This window comes from Sus scrofa, chromosome 14, assembly GCF_054392235.1.
Source record: "Sus scrofa isolate SSC_HxYL_T2T_F1_AM1 chromosome 14, Sscrofa_HxYL_maternal_Yorkshire_Landrace_v2.0, whole genome shotgun sequence".
NCBI classification, from domain to species: domain Eukaryota; kingdom Metazoa; phylum Chordata; class Mammalia; order Artiodactyla; family Suidae; genus Sus; species Sus scrofa.
In genome coordinates, this window is record NC_139396.1 from 157,869,579 (window position 1) to 157,893,089 (window position 23,511).

The following is a 23,511-nucleotide window of genomic DNA, read 5'->3' on the forward strand; positions in this document are numbered from 1 at the left end:
TCAGTGCAAAGTGACTTAGGGTGGCTTAGAGTTCTGGCTTACAGAGCATCTTTAACAAAGAGCAATACCTTCGTGGAGAAATGGCAGGAGAAAGGAAAGAGTTTCTGGCTTTCAAGGGCAGCAAACTATGGGAAGGTAGATATGTGAGAGGAAAACTTGGAATGTTTGTTCATGGATTCCTCTGGTGCCGTCTCTGAGCTGATCAGTGGCTCTCCAGTAAAGGCATTTATGTCCTGCCCTTTGGTAGAAAAGGGACAGTGGAGATAGAGCGCTTTTCCCGTGTGTGCTGCTGCTTAATTGCCTTCATCGCAAAAATGATTTTTATGTCAGAGAGGCATGTTTTGAGGTGACATTCTGGTTTCCTTCAGTACTTTGTCTTTTAAGAAGTTGATCTAAGTAATCTAATTTGTAGAATTTATAAGCATACTGTTTGTTGTTGTTTTTTTAAATTTTTGTTGATTTCTTGTGAAGGATCCTATTAGCATTCCCTAGCTACAGAATGTGTGTGTTTAGGAAGAAGTCAGTCTGTAGGATAAGATCATGAGCTCTTCAGAGTAAAAAGCATTGTCATGTCAGGGTCTAGAACCTGATAAGCTTTAAAATATTTTATTAAATATGATGCACCTTTAACACCTTCTAATTTATCTAGTAAAAGGACACAATAATATCACAACATAGTTGTGGAAATCAGACAGAGGTAAATTGAAACTGGCTTTATTTAGCCTTTTTCCCTCTTTTTAGTATCTCTTATTAACTTTCTAATGTCTGTGGGGTCTGTAATGATGTTCCTTTTTTCATTCCTCTTGTTGATCATTTGTGTTTGTCCCTTTTCTTCTTGTTTAGTCTGACTAGAAGCTTATCAATGTTGTTTTCAAAAGAACCAGCTTTGGGTTTCATTGATTTACCTGTTTTTTTTTTTTTTTTTTCTGTTTTAAATTTTATTGACTTAGTCTATGTTAATCTTCCTACTACTTGCTTTGTATTTTTCCTGCTCTTTATTTTCTTAAAGCAGATACTTTGGTAATATTTTTCTTTTCTGATTTAATGATTTGGTGCTATAAATTTCCCTTTAGGGGCAAATTTTGATAAGTTGATGTTATATGTTCATTTACTTATGTATTTGCTAAATTTCCTTGAGACCACCTCTTTGAATCATAAAATCTGTTTAATTTCCACATATTTGGCAAAGTCCCAGAAATGTTTCTACTGATTTTGAGTTTTTGTTGTCAGAGAACATACTTACTTGATTTCCGTTCTTGGACTTTGTTAGGGTTTGCTTTGGCCCAGAATACAGTCTATTGCACCTGCCATGCTGATCATCCTTCTGGCTTTGACTTTTCCCAGTCAGTCTGCTATTTACCTTTTAGAATTCTCAGGTCACTTAAAATATTTGGCCCAGAGTTTTCCTTTTATTTATTTTTGTATTTTATTTTTTTGTCTTGTTGCCTTTTCTAGGGCTGCACCCATGGCATACGGAGGTTCCCAGGCTACGGGTCTAATGGGAGCTGTAGCCACTGGCCTATGCCACAGCCACAGCCACGCCAGATCCAAGCCACGTCTGCAACCTGTACCACAGCTCATGGCATTGCTTAACTCACTAAGCAAGGCCAGGGTTTGAACCTGCAACCTGATGGTTCCTAGTCTGATTCATTAACCACTGTGCCTCAATGGGAACTCTGAGAGTTTTCCTTTTAATCAGTGGAAATGACCAGCCAGCTGTAGCACCCACGACTGCATCTTGGGTAGTACCACAGATTTGTCGGTACACTTTAAAAACAATTTTTGACTCGCATTGAATAATGCTGACCTAACTTTTCTTGCACTTGCCTGTTGCGTTTTGGTATCAAGGTTGTTTTTGTTTTAACCTCATAAAACAAATTGGGGAGTGTTTCTTTTTCTATTCTCTGAAAGAGCTTGTGTTAGATTTTTAAACATTTTTTAGTGTTAGATTTTTTAAAAAACTTGTATGTTTCATGAAAATTTTTGGTGAAGCCACCTGGGCCTGGAAATTTCTTTAAAGGCAGATTTTTTTTTTGACTACTGGGTCAATATAATTAATATGCCTTGTAATTCTACTTTTGAGTTAGTTTTGATGTTGCTTTTTCCTGGGTACTTGTTTTTTCATCTATACTTTAAAGTCGATTGGCATAAAGTTATTCATAATTGCAGTTTATCTTTTCAAAGTCTTCAGGCCTATAGTGCAGCCCTTATATTGTTTATTTTTCTACTGTCCTTTTTCTTAATAATTTTTGCTAGAGGTTTGTGAATTTTATTGTGCTTTTAAAAGAAACAAGTTTTATCGTGGTTGATTCACTAGGGTGTTTGTATTTTATTTCTATTATGTCTTTCCTGTTTCTTTTAGTTTATCTTGTTCTATTTCTAATTTATTGACCAATGCTTAGTTTATCTTTTTTTCAAATGTTCATATTTAAGATTATATATATCCCTTTGAGAATGGATTCAGCTGTATCCTATTGTCTTTAGTATGTAGAACTGGTAATTTTTCTTAAAATTTTCTTTGATCTATGGATTATTTTGAAGTTTTTTTTTTTTTTTTTTTCCTCTTAAGGAGCTTCAGTCTTGCCCCAGGTTGGCAACTATTTATTATCTATTTTTATTTTATTATTGTTTTCTTTTTCTTTTTTTCTTGTATGATTTTTATTTTTTCCATTATAGTTGATTTACAGTGTTCTGTCAATTTCTACTGTACAGCAAAGTGACCTGGTCATACACACACACAAATATGTATAAACATATATATATATATATATTCTTTTTCTCACATTATCCTCTATCATGTTCCATCACAAGTGACTAGACACCGTTCTCTGTGCTATACAGCAGCATCTCATTGCTTATCGACTCCAAATGCAATTTCTAAAATGGGAATTCTCTAGTTAGCCTTTTGCTTCCCATTGTCAGCTTAATTATGTTCTTGTCAGAGACTGTGAACTGTATTATTCCACTTCTTCCAAATTTGTTACTTGCTTTACCATCAAGTATATGGTTAATTTTTTTGAAAACTTTCACATTTACTTGAAGTGTTTTTTTGGAACTGTTAGATCTTGTGTTCTAATGTATCCATTGAGTATATTTTTTCATAAGTTTGTTAAAATCTTTAATCCTTTATACCTTTTCTATTTGCTGAGAAATACGTTATATTAATCCCACATGATTATGCATCTTTCTCTATATGCTGTCAAATTTGGCTACTTTTTGAGGCTATATTTGGATACATATGATTTTAAAAATATATCTTCTTTGTAACTTGAACTTTTTTTTCAATGATTTTTTTCTTCATTTCCATGTGCTTTCGACTTTGTGATTAACCAAAGTTACTATAGCTATATTAAACTGATCTGTGTGTTTGTATTACCTATCTATTTACTTGTAGTATTTTCAATCATTCTGTATCTTTATATATTAGATATGATTTTGGAAACAGCATGGAATTGGATTCCAGCAATTTAATAATTTTAAACTGGATCATTTTGTCAGTTTGCATGTATAAGGTAGCTTCATATGGATTCTGTACATAATAGTTGCGTGTGTGATATGTGTGCATATGTGTGTCTGTATGCATTTGTATCATCTTATTTGATTCTTGCTATTTGCCCTACTTTTATGTTCTCCTGTGCCCCTTTTCTTGCCTTCTGTTGTGATATTTTTTCTGCTCTAGTCATTTGGGAGTTAAAAGTGTTTGCTTCTATCCTTCAAGTGCTAGTCATCATGCTAGTCTAAACATGCATATTTAAGTTACAGGTGTCTAAAGTCGTTATCCTTTTTCCGGATGATACTTCAGTGAGCTTTAGAATACTCTAATTACCTTAACTCCTCTTGAGTTATCCAGTTATTATAGTTACATTTATTTTCAGCTTTTTATTGGGATAATTGTAGAGTTATACGAGGTTGTAAGAAATAGAGATCCCGAAGTACCCATCATGGCGCAGGGGTCAACGAATCCAACTAGGAACCATGAGGTTGCGGGTTTGATCCCTGGCCTTGCTCAGTGGGTTGAGGATCTGGCATTGCCATGAGCTGTGGTGTAGGTTGCAGACGCGGCTCAGAGCCCACATTGCTGTGGCTCTGGTGTAGGCCGGCGGCTGCAGCTCTGATTCAACCCCTAGCCTGGGAACCTTCATATGCCGCTGGAAGCGGCCCTAGAAAAGACAAAAAAAAAAAAAAAAAAAAAAAAAAGAAATAGAGATCCCACACACTCTTCACTCAGTTCATTTCCGTGTTAACATCTTGCAGAACTGTATGCCAGTATCATAACCAGGAAATTGACGCTGATGCAATCTGATCTTATTCAGACTTTACCATTTTTACATGTGTCTGTGTGTATTTAGTTCTATGTGCATTTGTCCCATAAAGGACCACTGCTTTTGTCCAGACATGGAAGAGGTCTGTCAGAAGGATCCCTGTGCTGTTCTGTGCCCACAGACACAGTTCTCTCCCCCTCACCCCCAGCAACCTCCAATCCGTTCTTCATCTCTATCGTTTGGTTGTTTCAGGAACATGATATGAATGAAACCATACAGTGTCTGATCTTTTGAGAGCAACTTTTTCATGAAGTCTAATTATCTTGAGATTCATTCCGGTTTTGATAGATTTCATCACTTTCCATTTTTTAGGGACACACCTGCAGCATATGGAGGTTCCCAGGCTGGGGGTCCAGTCGGAGCTACAGCTGCCAGCCTACACCACAGCCACAGCAACGCAGGATCTGAGCCACATCTGAGACCTATGCCTCAGCTCATAGCAATGCCAGAGCCTTAAGCCACCAAGTGAGGTCAGGGATCAAACCCGAAACCTCATGGTTCCCAGTCGGATTCGTTTCTGATGCTCCATGATGGGAACTCCTCACTTTGCATTTTATATTTCATGGGAGATTACTGATTTAATATTTAGTTTGAACCACAAATTCACCGTTTTTGCTGTTGATTCCTTCTTATATTTCAGACCTTCTACCTGGGGTCACTTTCTTCCTGCCTGAAATACATCCTTTTGTGTTTTGTTTAGTCATAGTCTCCTGAGGCAAACTCCCTAGGCTTCTGTGTCCTGCCAAGTGTCTGTTTCATCCTCATACTTTTCTTCAGGGAAAACATTTTATTGAGTTATAGGCACCTGTGGGTAAGTATGTGCAGGTATAAGAAACATACAGGTAAGATTACACACGTACAATTCAATGGATTTTTACACAGTTGTCGTCAAGACTTGGAATATTCCTAGCACACCCGGAAGCCTGTCTTAAACCCCTTCCAGTTCCTGCTCTTGCCTCCTCCCCAGAGGGATCTCCCATCCTGACTTTTTACACCATAGTTTTGCTGGTTCTTTGCTTTTTTTTTTTTTTAAATGGCTGCACCCAAGGCATGAGGAAGTTCCTGGGCCAGGGACTGAATCGGAGCCCCAGCTGCAGCAACACTGGATCCTTTAACCACGGTGCTGGGCTGGGGATGGACCCCGCACTGCAACAGCAACCCAGGTTCTCAACCCACTGTGCCACGGCGGGAACGCCGGTTCTTCACTTGACAAAGAGAGTCTTACTTTTTCGTGGGTGGCCTCTTTTCCTCGGTGTTGGCCTGTGAGAGCATCATGATGATGCTCTGAGTGGTGAGCTGGCGTTCGTTGTTGTGCTCGTTTCATTTTGCTGTTGTTCTCCTCCTGCTGGTGGACATCGGGGTTGTGTCCGGGGGTCTCTGACGGGGACGGCTGCTGTGACCTTTCTGTGCACGTGCTCTGTGCACACGTGCGCCCTCTTGGTGGGTATGTTTCGGGAGTGCGAATGGTGTGTGACGGAGGATGTGTGTGTGTTCAGCTCGAGGAGGTACTGCTAAAAATGCCCCACGCTGTTTCCTTCAGTTGACCCTCCCGCTGCTTGTGCTAGAATGTTCCAGCTGATTTCCACCTCCTTCCCAATGCTTACTGGTGTGTCAGCTTTAAAAAATTTTAAATTTTGACTGAGTCACTCCAGCGGGTGGGTAGTATCTCAGGGTGATGTGGTTTTCCTTGAGGCCTAAATAGGTCGGGCACCTTGTCCTGGGTCGTAGTATCGGCCCCTTGGGTATTTTCTTTGGGGAAGGGTCTCCTTGCGTCTCTGGCCTAACTTTGCATGAAGTTGCTTGTGTTTATTACTGATTTGTGGGAATTCTTATATACGTTCTAGATCCAAATATGCTTTCTCCCAGGTGGTGGCTTGCTTTTTCATTCTCTTCATGATTTCTTTTGGTGACTGGAAATAATTTCAAGAGAGTCTATTTCCTTTATGGATAATGGTTTTGGTACTCTTTACAGAATTTTTTTTGTCAAATCAAAGGTCATGATGATATTCTATGCTATCTTTTAGAAGCTTTTTCACATTTATATTGATAATCTCTATGGAAGTTTGATGGTGTAGATTTTTAAAAAATATGGCTATCCTGTGGACTTACTGCTCCTTATTAAAATGTCCATGTTTTCCCCACTGTTTGTTTGTTTTTTTTTTTTTTTCCTTTGGTCTTTTGTCCTTTTAGGGCCGCACCCTCAGCATACGGAGGTTCCCAGGCTAGGGGTCTAATTGGAGCTGTAGCCGCCAACCTACACCACAGCCACAGCAACGCCAGATCCAAGCCACGTCTGCGACCCACACCACAGCTCACGGCAGTGCCAGATCCTTAACCCGCTGAGTGAGGCCAGGGATTGAACCCACAACCTCATGGTTCCTAGTCGGATTCGTTTCCACTGCGCCATGAGGGGAGCTCCTCCCCACCGTTCTTCATTATATTTTGTTATAAATCAAGCACTATTTTTAGATACGGGCCCGCCTCTGGTTTCTAAGGTCTTTCATTGGTTCACTTATCTGTGTTTTGTTTGGTTCTGGGAATAAGTGTGACAAAGCACTGTTATTCTCTTAAAGTGCTTATAATCTAATGTAGGAATCAGTTAAGAGCTAATTTCAGGATAATGGGGGTAGAGGGAAAAAATGTTAAAATTGTGCTTGCTTTTAAGTTTAGAGTTAAACTGTTAGATTCATGTAAGTGAAGAGATGATAGTTCAGTAGTTAGACTGCTCTCCTAACTGAAAGATATTCTGCATTTTGTTTCTTAGATTTTCTTTAGAGTTGACCATGCACAAATATACCCCTAAACATACATTGTTTTGCCTGTTTGGCTTTCATGTAAAATGGCATCAAACCACATGTATTCTAAACTCTTTTAAGACCAATTACATTTTAGTGATGGAATTTCAGGCAGTGGGAAAGATTTTGTTTCCATTAAATCAGTACTTCCTAAAAGCTGGTGTATGAAGTGACTTGAGGCATTAACATGTAAAAACATTGATCATTTTATATTTTTATAGTGACTTTCTGAAGTTGATGGAAAAAAGGACTCTGGCTTTTCCATTTGCTTATGGCATAAAATTCAAGTTAGGACATTTAAGTCAGTAATTTTACAGGTAATAGATACTTGGAGCACGGCAGAAATTCGAGATGGTATAGAAATGATATCCTTGGGAGTTCCTGTTGTGGCTCAGCGAGTTAATACCCCAGTGTTGTCTCTGTGAGGATGTAGGTTCGATCCCTGGCCTCACTGAGTGGGTTTAGGATCTGGTGTTGCCGCAGGTTGTGGCGTAGGTGGCAGATGCAGCTCGAATCTGGCGTGGCTGTGGCATAGCCTGGCAGCTGCAGCTGTGTTTCAACCTCTGGCCTGGGAACTTCCATATGCCACGGGTGAAGCCCTAAAAAGAAGAAAGGGAGAAAGAGACAGAGAAAAAGAAACATCATTGGATAACACTGCCTCATAGAGCAGTGCCTTTTTCTGGCCCAGGGGGTAGCTGAGGAGGATTTGGTATCATTTCCTTTTGACTGGGGCCACTATCCGGTGAAGGCAGAGTTGCTGCCTAGGAAAGTTCCCACTGGCTGAGATAGCAACAGTGCACTAAGCATAATTGTGAAAAAGGGGAAATGTAGCTTTAGCTTTGCCATTCTTCTGCCATGAATGCCCATTATGGATGCATGTAATTGAATGCCGACAAATCTATACATTTCTTATAAGAATAAATACCGCCTGCGTCAGTCTTCTTTCCCGGCAGAAGGGGAGGTGAAGGGTAGAGTCAGGGCTCTTGTTAGCATTTTGGATTGCGGACTGGATGGGCAGATTCTATGAGCTCTATCCTGGGGGTTGGCAGGGGGCAGTTCTGGAAAGAGTGATGCTTGGAAGGTGGATTTCAGGGGACATGACAGCAGCAAAAGGCAGGGCATGGAGTCAAGTGAGGTTGGGCGGGAAAGTGAGCCTGCGGATATTGCCCATCCAACGTGAAACAGAGGCCACAGTGCATTTCATGGGACTTAAACAGAGCAGATTTTATAACTGGCTCAAGTTGCATGGTCATCTGCCTGTGGGAAGGAAGCAAGAAGCAGCAAGACCTGGGACCGCAGGTGTGGGAGAGGAAGAATACAGTTGGTCTGGGAGAGGTGGTAAGAATTCAGGTGTAGGGTCGGTGGATGCATGATGACCTGCCCCGGGGCAGCAGGAGAGCTGGTCTGCAGGGAGTTGATTTGGAGGGAAAGGAAAGTCCCATTTTTAACATACGGAGTTTGGGATTATTGGGGCCAGTGCATGAGGCTGACATGATCAATGACAAAAAGTTGAGCGAAGGTGCTGGGGATGGGGTCTTTCCAGGCCGGAGGCCGTAACCCAGAGCTGTGGGGGCGGCATAGGAGTCAGACAGACTGACAGACTGACCCTGGGCCCAACCAGTGAAGTTGTCTAGTACAGCGCCCTCTTAAACAGAGCTTTTCATAAGTACTCGTTGAAATATTTGTTAAATTCCTGTGTAGATACGGGGTGTCAGAAATTGAAGAGATGTGAGAATTCAGCTCTTGGAGGTGGAGCTTATGGTGAACTGAATCTTGGAGTGGGGTGTTATAGGTGGAGGTTAAAAGAAAAAAAAAAAGAAAAAGAGGCTTCCAGGTTCTTGGAGCGGCTTGTAGCTTAGCTGAAATACAGCCCAAAGCTTTACTTCTCAGCCTCCCACTCAGAACCCGGTGTGGCACTTACTTAACAGATGCTTTTTAATCAGCATAACTCTGTGGTTCCCTTTTCCACAGTGAGTTAGAAGTCAGCAAGAGCTGTTTATAGGCTTGAGGTGACAGCTGGCAGCCTGGTTTGGAAGGAGGACACTGGAAACAAGATCTGATTGTGCTTAATTACATTCTTAAGGAAACTGGGCTCGCAGAGCTGGGGCAGGTGACCCGGGAAACAGGCTCGGCAGGACAGGATGAACAGCAGGGCAGGTCATGCGTGTAAGTCATACAGGTAACCCAGCCAGGCTGGCTGGCAGCATCTGACGGCATGCTGGGTGAGGGCTGGGACGGATCTAGCCTAGGCAGTAGGTGGCAATGCTCGCAAGCAGTTGCAGATCTCAGGGCTGCGAGGCTATTCATAGAGAATGAGTTGTGGGCAGAATTTCAGTCCTGGATGAGTTATGGCTGATCCCGGACCCAGTGGAAGGGACAAAACAGACTGCGGGAGGGGAGGGGAGGAAGGGCCACACTGGGGGCAGCTTCTGTTTGTTGAGTGCTGTGTGCTAAGCACCATGTACTAAGCTCTGTGCAGAGTACCTCGCAGCTTCTCAGGCAGTAACTCAGCTCCCGCCCCAGCCACCAAGGAAAGGCATCTCGCAGGTGGCTGCAATGTTGCAGCCAGGATTCTATATCAGTCTGTCTGCATCACCACGCAGTGACCGTTTCCTGTTGGACCTGTCCCTCCTGGCAGCCCGGGTACAGTTGTGCCAGCTCTGCAGGCATGTTACCGTGGGCCCTGCTGAGCTGTGGATCCCAGCGCTGTTCCCTCCCGCTCGGTGCTGGCGTCCCGCTGGGTTGAGACCGCGCTGCTTTCCCCCATCGCTGGTCTCCTCGTCTGAGCGTGTGGGCGGAGCTTCTCTCCCGTCTCTGCTGGTGTCACCACCACTCCTCTGTAGCCCCGTGCGTTCCTTTGCTGAAAGTCACCCAGTTGTACTCCGTGGTGGTCTTCTCTGTGATATTCCTTCGCTGCACTGACCGTTGGTCACGGGGAGATGACCTGATGGTTCTTCCTCTGCCCCGTGGACCTGGAAGCTTCCTGAAGGCGGAGCCCAGGCCTGGTCTGCTCACCTCTGTATCCACGTAGCCGAGCACAGTGCCCGACAAGAAGGCCTTTCGCACTACCTGATAAATGAACCACGGAGGCCCGCCTTAAGCTCACTTTGTCTCTCAGTTGCCAGGTCGTTGATTATTACAGCCTTGTTGCCCAAACGGTGGTCAGCATGGTAAGAAACTGACAGCTTTCTAGTAATTTCACTTCCATTCAGAGGTAAATCAAGCTTTTGTGGGTGCTGAAACAGTTTGGGGAGTCTTCTTTAAGAAAAAGAATGCCAGAATTCCCATCGTGGCGCAGTGGTTAATGAATCTGACTAGGAACCATGAGGTTGTGGGTTCGATCCCTGGCCTCACTCAGTGGGTTAAGGATCCGGTGTTGCCATGAGCTGTGGTGTAGGTCGGAGATGCGGCTCAGATCCCGTGTTGCTGTGGCTGTGGTGTAGGCCGCCAGCTACAGTTCCCATTGGACCCCTAGCCTGGGAACCTCCATATGCCATAGGTGCGGCCCTAAAAAGGTGCAAAAACAAACAAACAAAAAAGGCACATAGCTGACAAGTATCAAAAGAGTAAAAATCCAGAAAAATAACATTTTAATAAATTGCACATTACATTTGTATTACATTTTTTCCTATATATTTTTGCTGTATATTATGATAGTAGCTTTGGTATAACAATGATTTAATACTTTTGTAGCTAAAGAGGTAATTTGGTCTTTACATTTATGTAATCACTAAACTATTGGTGCTAACATTATGAAACTCCTTATATAATGTTCTTGCTATGTTACATGATAATTGGCTGAAACTTCTCCACCAGGTTTCCTCCCCGTGTGGTCCTTTCACGTTTTCCTGGCCCAGAGTCATTGTAAATTCTCAACAAATGGCGGACACTTGTAATTACACACTTTGTCACTAATGTCTTTAAAATAGGGGCAGTTAGGAGTTTCATTTTATCTTCAATTCATTTTTTTAGGAAAACGCAGCAAAAATTTCGGTACTTTCCCACTGTGCTCATATGATGGACTTCTCCCTATTAATTGGGTTATCAGACAATCCAAGGATCTATTCATTGTGCTTGAAATTTACATCTTAGCTTTAGTTCCTGCTCTGATGGAGATCTGAAAATCTTTCTCTTACAATTTGCTTCTTGATGCCAGAATAATTTCTATTGTATTGCTCATTTCTAATCACTTTTGTTTCACATTTCAACAATTCTCTGCATTTTCTTCTTTGTTTAATAAATACATGGAACCCTTCATATATGTCCAAATAAGAAATTGAAAATATTTTTATTGACCTAGTCTAAAATAGGTTTTCAAAATTGCAGGTAAAATGGTGAAGTCAACCTTGGTTAATTTTTAAAATATACAAATTATTTTAAAATACTTCACTATCATAAAATCTACTGTTTAAAAAACATGTACAGCCTTTTTTTTTTTTCTTTAACATATTCGCACAGATACGTAACCGTCACCGTTATCTAATTTTATTTCCTAACCCCCCAAGGAAATCCCATCGGCACTTAATTCCCTTTTCCCTCTCCTCCCGGCCCTTTGCACCCTCGAATTTACCTTCTGTCTTTAAAGATTTGTCTGTTTTGGACACTTCCTATAAACAGAATTATACAAGACGTGGCCTTGTGTGCAACTGTTAGTGACGTTTTGCGCAAACATTTTTGCGCCTCATTTGCCTTTACGTTTTCCTTCTCACTTATAGACAATGTTTTAGGGTCACTCAAATGTCCTTGTGCTTAACTGTTGTTGTGCGCAAGATTTCACTGCTTTGTAATGGACAGACCCCCTCATTACCTGGAGACTTTTAAAAGAAAAATCCAGGCGGGCATGGATGTTTAAAATACCACATCGAGGAGTTCCTGCCATGGCTCAGTGGTTAACGAACCCGACTAGCAGCCATGTGGACTAGGGTTCTATCTCTGGCATTGCTCAGTGGGTTAATGATCTGGCATGGCCATGAGTTGTGGTATAGATCACAGACGTGGCTCAGATCCCGAGTTGCTGTGGCTGTAGTGTGGGCCGGCAGCTGCAACTCTGATTCGACCTCTAGCCTGGGAACCTCCGTATGCCGTGGGTATAGCCCTAAAAAGACAAAAAATAAATAAATAAATAAAATAAAATAAAATAAAATAGCACATCGAGGGAGTACCCTGGGGGCCTAGCGGTTAAGGATCCACTGTTGTCACTGCTGTGGTGTGGCTTGGGAATTTCCCCATGCCCTGGGTACTGCCCCCTCCCCAAACCCTCCAGGAGTCCAATATAAGACAGAAACCCAAGAAAAAAGCATAGCTGTTGTCATCCTGAAGTAGTCAGTCACTTCAGGTTCTGCGTGAGGCAACCTTGTCTGATGTGCTTTAGGGATGAGCGGCGCCCAGGATATATTTTATTTGTTTAATTTTTATTTTTTTATACTTTTATTTAATTTTAATTTTATTTAATTTATTTTATTTATTTATGTTTGCTTTTTAGGGCCGCTCCTGCGGCACGTGGAGGTTCCCAGGCTAGGGGTCGAATCGGAGCTGTAGTCACCAGCCTATGCCAGAGCCACAGCAACGCGGGATCCGAGCTGCATCTGCCACCCACACCACAGCTCACAGCAATGCCGGATCGTTAATCCACCGAGCGAGGCCAGGGATCGAACCCTCAACCTCGTGGTTCCTAGTCGGATTCGTTAACCACTGTGCTGTGGTGGGACCTCCAGAATATATTTTAAATACTTACTCGTGTGTCTAGAGCGGGCGTGAAGCTGGAATACCATTTCTAACGGCCGTTTTGTCGCTGAGGGATGGCAGGTGTGGCACGTGGGTTGCAGTTGCCCAGAGCAGTGTTCCCTCCGCTGAAAAGCCAAAACTGCATTTGAATGATTCCTGGGCGGGCCTCAATTTCAGATGAATTTCGCCAAAAACTTAAGAATGAGTTTTCTGCACAGCAAATTGTTTTCCTGTCTTGGAGTAGCACTCGTCCTGGCACACCCACAAAGCCATTCACTCTTGTAGAGTCTGATGCAGTAGAGTGTTGTTTGGTGTCTGGTTTGTTGTCTGAAGCAGGAGAGTGTTAGTTGATGTCTGGTTTGTGGATTTGATTTCTCACTTCATTTAGTTCACGTTTTCCCCTCTTTTGATTAATTCTTTATGAGCTGTTTTGGCTAAATAAATCACGCTGGTCCTTTCATTTTGACAGTTTTCCAAGCGTTCATGTAAAAATTGATCCAATGCAGCAGTGAGTCTAATTCCCTGAAATTTCTTTTATTTGAAAACATCAGTTTTCATTGTTATATCTGATGGGGAACCTTTTCATTTAACCAGTAAATACCCTAAACTATTCTTTTTGGTCCTTGACAGTAATGCTGAATGTCCTTTCTTGTCTGTCCAAGGCAACGGTGAAGAACATTTTAATTCAAGTTAACGTGTAATCCACATAAATTTTATGCGTAAATCCACAGTGACGGGAGCTCCTTATCAAATGCTTCGTATTCCATTCGATTTTCTATAAATAGAGAATCATGATTTTTGGAGGTGAAAAACTTGTATTCACAGTATGTAACAGACCAGGATGAAAGTTCAGGGTACTTAAAGGCGTTCCCATTGTGGCTCAGTGGAAATGAATCCATGAGGATGCAGGTTCGATCCCTGGCCTCGCTCAATGGGCCAAGGCTCCGGCGTTGCTGTGAGCTGTGGCGCAGGTCGAAGATGCAGCCTGATGTTGCTGAGGCTGTGGTGTAGGCCGGCAGCTAGAACTCCAATTAGAGGCCTCGCCTGGGGACTTCCACAAGCCTTGGGTGTAGCCCTCAAAAGACCAAAAAAAAAAAAAAAAAAAAAAGGCTCAGGGTACTTATGGAAGTCAACAAATTCATTAAAATGAGGTTGTGCAGAGAGTAGAAATAGTTTTCTATTTGGAAATTCTATTTCATGTTCAGGAATACTATCATTCTTAGTCTTAGCACTTCCGTTGTCATTTTTATTATCAGTACTTTCTTGACTGTCATGATTCGTTTCAAAATAGTCCTGCATACCATTTTAGCCATTAGATTTTAGAATTTTATTGTTACATAGGGGAGTTTTCAGCATTTCAAAGGTACTGCCAAAGTTCATCTTTTTCAATCTCCCACTTTAGCTTTTGCTACTTTTCATTGTCTTTGAATCGGGGAATGATTAATAATGGTAGAAAAATGCAGAAAATTTGAGATCTGAAATTAGGGCAAACAAGAGCAATTCAAATGCATTTAAAAATGGCCCCCGTGTTCAATGGAGCCCCCCAATATCGAGTTATGGATGGAATATGTGTAGGAGTTTTTCATTGGAACCTTTGTTTCTTCAGGCCACTTTGCTGTCTTGGTGGCAATTTCACATGCTCTTTTATCTGGAACTGTCAGACTTTGTGAGGACAAGATGCATCAGATAAGCTGTGCATAAGGAATGCATAAATCACACAGCCTCGTCTTGAGACTTGCTATTTGCAATAATACTTTGTGTCCTACAAACCAAGAATTTTGACAAATTTTATTTCCTATGATTTGCCCTGAAAAAGACCAAGTGCAGGATGTTGATAATGGTAGGCCCTGCTTCCTGTACATCTTCCCAACAGTGAAAACCTGGGTTTTAATTAGCCATCAGTGAGATCTCAACTCTCTGCTTCAGATTTTAAATATGGATGTTTGGAGAATTTTCCAGAGACGAGCTGCTGTCTCTCTATACTCCGTCTCCACCCCTCATGTGGCTGTAGAACCTTTCTCCCTGAACCCAGGTGATGGGACGTGAGCCCCATGGGGTGGGCGGGGTGAAGTGACTGCCACGGAAGGAGCGCAGGCGGGACCTCGGTTACACATGGGAGAAGCTGCAAACGGCACAGCTCTGCCTCATCAAACCAATTGCGTCTCCAGCTCACTGTCCCTTTAGTCCCAAGCCGCGGGGCAGGGGGGTGGGGGAGGCGTCCTGGGAAGGGGACACCCTCCCAACAGCCTGGACTTCAAATGTGGCACATGGTAAGGACCCCTTGTGGAGACCTGGAAGGCCCCTGAGAGACCCCAAAGATTGAGGCCTCCTTAGCTTTGTAGTAAACCTTTCTCTGGGTCTAGTTACTTCATAGCCAAGGACCCCTGCCCCACCAAAGTAGTAAATATGGGCTCAGCTGCACAATATTAGTCTCTTGGGCCCTCACCATGTCCAGGATCCCTGCGTAGACACTCTGAGTCACCTCGGTGCCAGGGCAGGGCTTTGCTTCATGCTGCCTGTCTGCTGCAGGACTTGGCCCCAGTGGGCTTAAATGTTTGTGTGGACAAGCTGCCTCAACCCAGCCTTGGGTCTGGGGAGCAAAGCAGAACCACTGTCTGTAAACAGGGAAGCCCATTTCTGGGGAGGTGCCAAGAACAACCCTTAAATGTTTGTGTGGACAAGCTGCCTCAACCCAGCCTTGGGTCTGGGGAGCAAAGCAGAACCACTGTCTGTAAACAGGGAACCCCATTTCTGGGGCTGCCAGGCCTCCTTGCTCTGGGAGGGCTGCTGGGTCCAGCCTCTGCGGTGAAGGCTCTGGGTTTGCATTGGGCTCCTTGGCTAAAGTGGCGTCTCCGAAAGCGAGGTCATTGCACCGGCCTGGCCCGAGGGCTGTCCAGTGATTTTCAAACTTGGCGCTCTCCGCCCCTGATGGAGAAGGGAGGACCCTTCAGGATGCCCCCCCCCCCGCCCCTGCTGCTTTTTTATCAGATTGATTCTGTTTCTGTGTCTTGTGCATTGGGATCTTAAAGGTGAATTTATTTGCAGTTGCTGCAGGAAAAATAAAAGGTAACAGCATAGATGCTGGGCTCTGGAATGAGCAGCTTGGGAGAATTCTGAACTTGGCTCTGAGACGGAGGTCCCAGGGAGCCGGCAGAGCCGGAAGGGCTCTTGGTTGCTCCCGTGTATTTTTCCATTTCATGGGGAGTCACACCCCCAGATCCAGCATAGCTTTGTGGTCTCTGGTGTCAAGACAGACGAGGGTTCAGCCTCTCCTGGTCGGGTGACCTCCGACCTTGGGCGGCCTTTGTGTCCCCATCTGCAATGTGGGTAAGGGTTCTGCTTCCTCCTCCGTGTCTGAGAGCCTGAGATGAGACAGTGGCTCTGAAGCACTTGGCACAACACCTGGCCCCATGTAAGTGCTCGCTAAAACTTACTGTCATCACGCTGGTGGTGGTGCTGGTGTTTTTGAAGGCTTTTTATTTTTTCCATGATAGCGGGTTTGCCGTGTCCTGTCAGTTTTCTACTGTACAGCAAGGTGGCCCGGTCACACATACACATTTCTTTTCTCACATTATCGGGCTCCACCATAAGTGACTAGATACGGTTCCCAGTGCTATACAGCAAGATCTCACTCCAAAGGGAATAGCTTGCGTCTCTTAACCCCAAGCTCCCGATCCATCCCACTCCCTCCCCCTCCCCCCTTGGCAACCACAAGTCTATTCTCCAAATCCATGAGTTTTCTTTTCTGTGGAAAGTTTCATTTGTGCTGTATATTAGATTCCAGATGTAAGTGATACCATATGGTATTTGTCTTTCTCTTTCTGACTTGCTTCACTTAGTATGAGAGTCTCTAGTTCCATCCATGTTGCTGCAAATGGCATTATCTTGTTCCTTTTTATGGCTGAGTAGTATTCCATTGTGTATATATAACACATCTTCCTAATCCAGTCATCTGTCGATGGACATTTAGGTTGTTTCCATGTCTTGGCTGTTGTGAATAGAGCTGCACTGAACATGCGGGTTCATGTGTCTTTTTTAAGGAAAGTTTTGTCTGGATATATGCCGAGAGTGGGACTACTGGGTCATATGGTAGTTCTATGTATAGTTTTCTAAGGTACCTCCATACTGATCTCTGTAGTGGTTGTACCAGTTTACCTTCCCACCAACAGTGCAGGAGGGTTCCCTTTTCTCCATACCCCCTCCAGCATTTGTTATTTGTGGACTTATTAATGATGGCCATTCTGACTGGTGTGAGGTGGTACCTCATGGTGGTTTTGATTTGCATTTCTCTAATAATTGGGGATATTGAGCATTTTTTCTTGTTGGCCATCTGTATATCTTCTTTGGAGAAATGCCTTTTCAGGTCTTTTGCCCATTTTTCCATTGGGTTGTTGGCTTTTTTGCTGTTGAGTTGTATGAGTTGTTTATATATTTTAGAGATTAAGCCCTTGTCAGTTCCATCATTTGAGCTATTTTCTTCCATTCTATAAGTTGTCTTTTTGTTTTTTTTATGGTTTCCTTTGCTGTGCAAAAGCTTATAAGTCTGATTAGGTCCCATTGGTTTATTTTTGCTTTTATTTCTGTTGCTTTGGGACGATGGTGGTGTTACTGTGGTGAAAAGCATAAAACTCTTCTTAGAGAATCAAGAATTTGTAAATAAAGTTGATATAAATTTGATATTCCATAAGAATTTTAATACAATAGATTTTTTTTCCCGTGCTGGCCAAAATGGATTTTTATTTTAATTTTTGGCTGTGCCTGCGGCATGTAGAAGTTCTGGGCCAGGGATTGAGCCCAAGCCACAATAGTGACAATGCTGTATCCTTAACCTGCTGAGCCACCAGGGAACTCCAAAACGGATTTTGAGTTTAAAAAGATAGGGAAAGGGAAACTAATGAACAGAGCATCTATTTAACCAAGAGTGAAAGATAGTTTAAAAAGAAGAGCTGCCCAGAGTGATAACTTGAGCAGAAATTGCTCTCGAGCTCCCACTGTGGCACAGTGGAATTGGTGGCATCTCTGAAGCACTAGGATTCAGGTTCAATACCTGGCCCGGCACAGTGGGTTAAAGGATTTGGCTGCGGCTCAGATCTGATCCCTGGCCTGGGACTTCCACATGCTGTGGAGTGGCCAAAAAAAAAAAAAAAAAAAAAAAAAGAAAAGAAAAAAGAAATTGCTGGTGTTTTTTTTGTCAGTTGCTTTTGCCTGATGAAGAATTTCTGAGAAACACTTTTATTTTTTTTTGCTTTTTTAAGGCTGCACCCATGGCATATGGAGCTTCCCAGGCTAGGGGTCGAATCAGAGCTACAGCTGCCGGTCTATACCACAGCTCATAGCAACAGAGGATCCAAGCCACATCTGTGACCTGCACCACAGCTCACAGCATTGCTGGATCCTTAACCCACTGAGCGAGGCCAGGGATCGAACCTGCAACCTCATGGTTACTATTTGGATTCATTTTTGCTGCGCCACGATGGGAACTCCTCTTAGAAACACTTGTAATCCTTGCATTTGATGCAACTATCTTATTTTTAATGACATTTTACTAAAAACCCATTTATATGCTTCACATCAAGTAATCATTTAGCTCCCAAACAAAATCAAATTTCCTCGAAGTGAGGAAAAAACACACCTTCTAGCGCAGCGGAAGCTGGGGAGCGCAGAGGTGGAATGGATGGAACGCTGCACACGCAAGGAAATTTCAAAGAATTTTCAGGTTTCGAAAGCATTCTACTCAGTTGAACTATAATCACTTACTTGGATGTGACGAAATGACGTCTAAGGCCACATTCTTATTTATTCACATTTTAAAGTTAGAATCACGGAGTTCCCATCGTGGTTCAGTGGTTAACGAATCCGACTAGGAACCATGAGGTTGCGGGTTTGATCCCTGGCCTTGCTCAGTGGGTTACGGATCCGGCGTTGCTGTGAGCTGTGGTGTAGGTTGCAGACTCGGCTCGGATCCCGCGTTGCTGTGGCTCTGGTGTAGGCCGGTGGCTACAGCTCTGATTCGACCCCTAGCCTGGGAACCTCCATATCCTGTGGGAGAGGCCCAAGAAATCACAAAAAAAAAAAAAAAAAAAAAAAAGTTAGAATCACGAGGAAAATGGAGATTGGCATCAGTAACTTTTCTGTATAACAAGTTGGCTGCAAGGTGTCCTTACTGAGAATGCAAACATTTTACACAGAATATGTAATAGCTCTTGAAGCTTAACCCCGTTCTTTTGGGGTATTTTTTTAAGGGCAGAATTGAATATATTTGAAAGAGTATTCACATTGGTATTTATTGAGGTCTTCACTTCAAGAAAAGTCAAGAAGTCATCGGCTTTTTCTTAAAGGTTGTAGGGAAAAGAGGATTTACTGGCAATATCCCTTGCTAGAAACGCTCTGCTATTCAGCCTCCACATGTAATGCAATGTGTAGAAAATGGAACAGAGCGGCCAGGTTTATTTGTGAGGTATGAGTGTGAACAATTTTGATTTTTATTGCTTTCCCACTTCAGATCAAGTCGGAATTTTTCCCTTTTGACCCCAAGGCTCTTGGTTGGGGGTTTGTAGAAAATACCGCAGAGGGACATGACATGTAATGAATTTGTTGTAATATATGTTTGTAATGATGTAAAGTCATTAGAGGAATCATGTAAATATCGGGGTTAGGAATTTTAAATAGGTTTTAAAATGATAGTTTAGTCACTGACTTAAAAGGGTTAAATAACCATGTGATCATCTGTGGGTATGTTTGATGAGCGATTTGCGTGACCAAGAAGGGTCCTTTGCGTGACCAAGAAGGGTCCTCCCCAGGCTCCTTGAGAAAATATCAGACAAACCAGAGGGAAGGTGTTTTTAGTGGACAAGTCAGAAGAGGTGTGAGCTCATCATGAACTTGTACAAGGCTGGGTAGTAGTACAGAACCCATCACAGTCTTTCTGTAAATGCTGCCATAGCATCTTACGGTCTGCGTGAGAACCTTACAGAACCTACTTCCATCCCCCGCATCCTCGGGGCCATCGGTGTGTTGTCCTGATACATGGCCTACTAACCTCCCAATGTAGTTCCTGTGGTTTTTTTTTTTTACGGCTTCACCTGTGGAATATGGACGTTCCCAGGCCAGGGGTCAAATCAGAGCTGCAGCTGCAGGCCTGCGTCACAGCCATGGCAATACTGGGTCTGAGCTGCATCTGTGACTATGCCGCAACCTGCGGCAACGTCAGATCCTCAACCTACCGAGTGAGGCAAGTGTTCGAACCCACGTCCTCATGGAGACAATATCAGGTCCGTAACCCACTGAGCCTTCAGTGGGAACTTGCGTATCTCTGGTTTTTGCTTATATTTACCCACACGTTTGCCCTTTTTAGTTTGTTTTATTCCTTCGTGTAGATCCAGATTTTCACCTCGTGCTGGATTCTCTTCTGCCTGAGAACCTTTTAACGTGTTTTATGATTCAGGTTTGCTGACGATGAGTTCTCTAAGCTTTTGTTGATCTAAAAAAGACTTTGTTTTTCTTTAATTTCTTAAAGAGATTGTCAGAGGGTAAAGAATTCTAGTAGTGGAGTTCCTGTTGTGGCTCAGGGGTTAATGAATCCAACTAGAAACCATGAGGTTGCAGGTTCGATCCCTGGCCTGGCTCAGTGGGTTAAGGGTCCGGCGTTGCCGTGAGCTGTGGTGTAGGTCGCAGACACAGCTCGGATCCCACGTTGCTGTGGCTCTGGCATAAGCTGGTAGCTATAGCTCTGATTAGACCCCTAGCCTAGAAAACTTTATATGCTGCTGGTAGGGCCCTAGAAAAGACCAAAAAAAAGTATTCTAGTAGTACTTTCAAGATGTTTCTATGTAGAATCAACTCCCTTATTTCCAAGGAGAGGTCTGCTGTTATTCTTTGTTTTTCCGTACTTAATTTTTTTTTTTTTTTTTTTTTTGACCTATGGCTGCTTTTAAGATTTTTTGGTTTGGCGTTCCCATCATAGTGCAGCAGAAACAAATCTAACTAGGAACCATGCGGTTGTGAGTTCGATCCATGGCCTCGCTCAGTAGGTTAAGGATCCAACTTTGCTGTGAGCTGTGGTGTAGGTCCCAGAAAAGGCTTGGATCTGGCATTGCTGTGGCTCTGGCATAGGCCAGCAGCTACAGCTCTGATTGGACCCCTGGCCTGGGAGCCTCCGTATGCCTCAAGTGCAGCCCTAAAAGGACAAAAGACAAAAAAAAAAATTTTTTTTTTGGTTAAATTTCAATAATAAAATGAAAACCAATGCCATTTGGCATGATTTTCTTACGTTTATTCTGCTTGAGTTTCTTAAATTCTAGATCTGTGCATTTGTACTTTTCATCAAATATGGGAAACTTTTCACTTTGTCTTTTTTGTCTTTTTTGTCTAAAAACGGTGGACATACATTGTCTCCCAGTTCTGGGGGCTATGCTCCCTGAAGGCCATAGGAAGGAGCCTTCCTAGCCTCTGCAGTTTCCAGTGTTTTCCTGACAATCCTTGGCTTGGAGTTGCAGCACTTCATTCTTTGCCTCTCTTGTCACAGGGCATTGTCCCTGTGTCTGTCTGCATCTCTTCTTAGGACCTCAGTCACGCTGGACTTGGGTTCCGCTCTATCCATTATGACCTCATCCTAACTCAGTCCATCAGCAATCCCCCTGTGGGCAAGTAAGATCCCACTCTGAGGCACTGAGGGGTTAGGACCTAGCAGACCTTTTTCAGGTGCACATTTCAACTCATGACAGGGAGAGAATTGAAGATGTAGATAAAAGAGAGTCCTGAGTTTATTTTTCTGTAAGAAAAATAGAAAAGCTAAAATCAGTGAGCACAATTAAATGGCCCAGGATGATCAGTTTTTAGTACTTGGCATTTCCAGCTTTCTGATATTTAGGAAATGCTTCCACGTGTTCTTTTTTTCCCCAGCTTCTGTGGCAATGATATGCTCTTTCTGCGTATGCATATTTCTGTTGCATTTCTGTGGATTTACAGTAATAAATATCACCAATAATAGAAGCGAGTAACAAGGAGTTTCCTAATCAAAGCTGTCATGATGATCTCGCCCTGGGAAAAGAAGAAATAAAAGGCAATTGCATTTTGTTGGAGAACATTGCTTTGAACCGTCAGTTGAAATCCATGTGCCGCTGCTGGTCAGCAGGGCGAGGCCACGACGATGCATGAACCAAATTAAACACTTGAACCAATAATGACCCTCAGATCTCTGAGTAGGTTTTAAAAGTCTGGCTATTATTTCTTTAAATAATTTTCTGCCTCTTTTTTTTTTCTCTCCTCCTCCTTGAACTGCTTGATATTTTCTCTTGGGTCAGCAATGCTGTTCTCATCTTTTTTTTCCCACTATGCTTCATTTTATCCACTTTTTTTATTGCTATGTCCTCTAGTTTATTGGTACAGTTTTCTCTGGTGTATAATCTGTTGTCCTTTTCAGTTTTTCATTTCAGATTGTATCTTTCATTTCAAGAAGTTCCAATTAGCTATTTTTATGTCTTCCATTCTGTCCTTATCACACTTAGGCTTTTCTTTATCTGCTTGAACACACAGAGCGTAATTATAATAGGTAATGGACTTGCTTATGAATTCTATCAATTATGTCATTTCTGGGCTCATTCTTACTGATTTTTTTCATTATAAGTCATATTTTCTGCTTTTTGCCTATTGGTCATGTCTTTCCTAAAATAAACTTTATTTTTTTTGGTCTTTTTGTCTTTTTTAGGGCCACACCTGTGGCATATGGAGGTTCCCAGGCTAGGGGTCCAATCAGAGCTGTAGCCGCCGGCCTGTGCCATAGCCACAACCACGTAGGATCTGAGCCTTGTCTGTGATATACACCACAGTTGATGGCAACACTGGATCCTGAACCTGCTGAACAAGGCCAGGGCTCAAACCTGCATCCTCATGGATGCTAGTCAGGTTTACTAACCACTGAGCCACAATGGGAACTCCATATTTTTTTATGATAGTTGAGATTTTATGACAGTTGAGATTCCCCCCTCCCTCTCTCTCCCCTCCCCCCTCTCCCCCCTCTCCCCCCTCTCTCCTCCCTCCCCCCCTCTCTCCCCCCTCTCCCCCCCTCTCTCCCCTGCCTCTCCTTCTCTCTCCCCCCTCCTTCTCTCTCCCCCCTCTCCTTCTCTCTCCCCCCCCTCCCTCCCCTGCCTCCCCTGCCTCCCCCTCCCTCCCCCCTCCCCCTCCCCTTCCTTCTCTCCCCCCTCCCCCCTCCCTCCTCCTCCCTCCCCCTCCTCTACCCCTCTCTTCCCTCCCCCCTCTCTTCCCTCCCCCCTCTCTCTCCCCTCCCTCCCCTGCCTCCCCCTCCCTCCCCCCTCCCCCTCCCCTCCCTCTCTCTCCCCCTCCCCCTCCCCTCCCCTCCCTCTCTCTCCCCCTCCCTCCCCCTCCCTCCTCCTCCCTCCCCCTCCTCTCCCCCTCTCTTCCCTCCCCCCTCTCTTTGCCCCTCCCCCCACCCCCTCCCTCCCCTGCCTCCCCTCCCTCCCCTCCCTCTTTCCCCCTCTCTTTCTTCCCTCTTCCCTCCCCCCTCTCTTCCCTCCCCCCTCTCTTCCCCTCCTCCCTCTCTTCCCCTCCTCCCTCTCTTCCCCTCCTCCCTCTCTTCCCCTCCTCCCTCTCTTCCCCTCCTCCCTCTCTTTCCCCCTCCCCCCTCCCCCTGCCTCCCCTGCCTCCCCTGCCTC

At 43.7% G+C, this 23,511-nt stretch overlaps 1 protein-coding gene across 30 annotated transcripts in view; it reads left to right on the forward strand.

The window, feature by feature from the left end:
- FANK1 (fibronectin type III and ankyrin repeat domains 1) overlaps positions 1-23,511 on the forward strand; it is a 113,684-nt gene that overhangs the window by 27,434 nt on the left and 62,739 nt on the right. Inside the window, exon 1 of one of the 30 annotated variants that reach the window (XM_084995902.1) lies at positions 9,190-9,283. The exons of 28 other annotated variants lie outside the window; for them this stretch is intronic. Coding sequence is in view for 1 of the 2 variants with exons in the window: in XM_084995878.1 (XP_084852004.1) it covers positions 9,278-9,296 (19 nt within the window). In the remaining variant the exon portion in view is untranslated. Of the gene's footprint in view, positions 1-9,189; positions 9,297-23,511 lie in introns of those variants that run through there. One more of the 30 variants, XM_084995878.1, reaches the window with a different exon arrangement.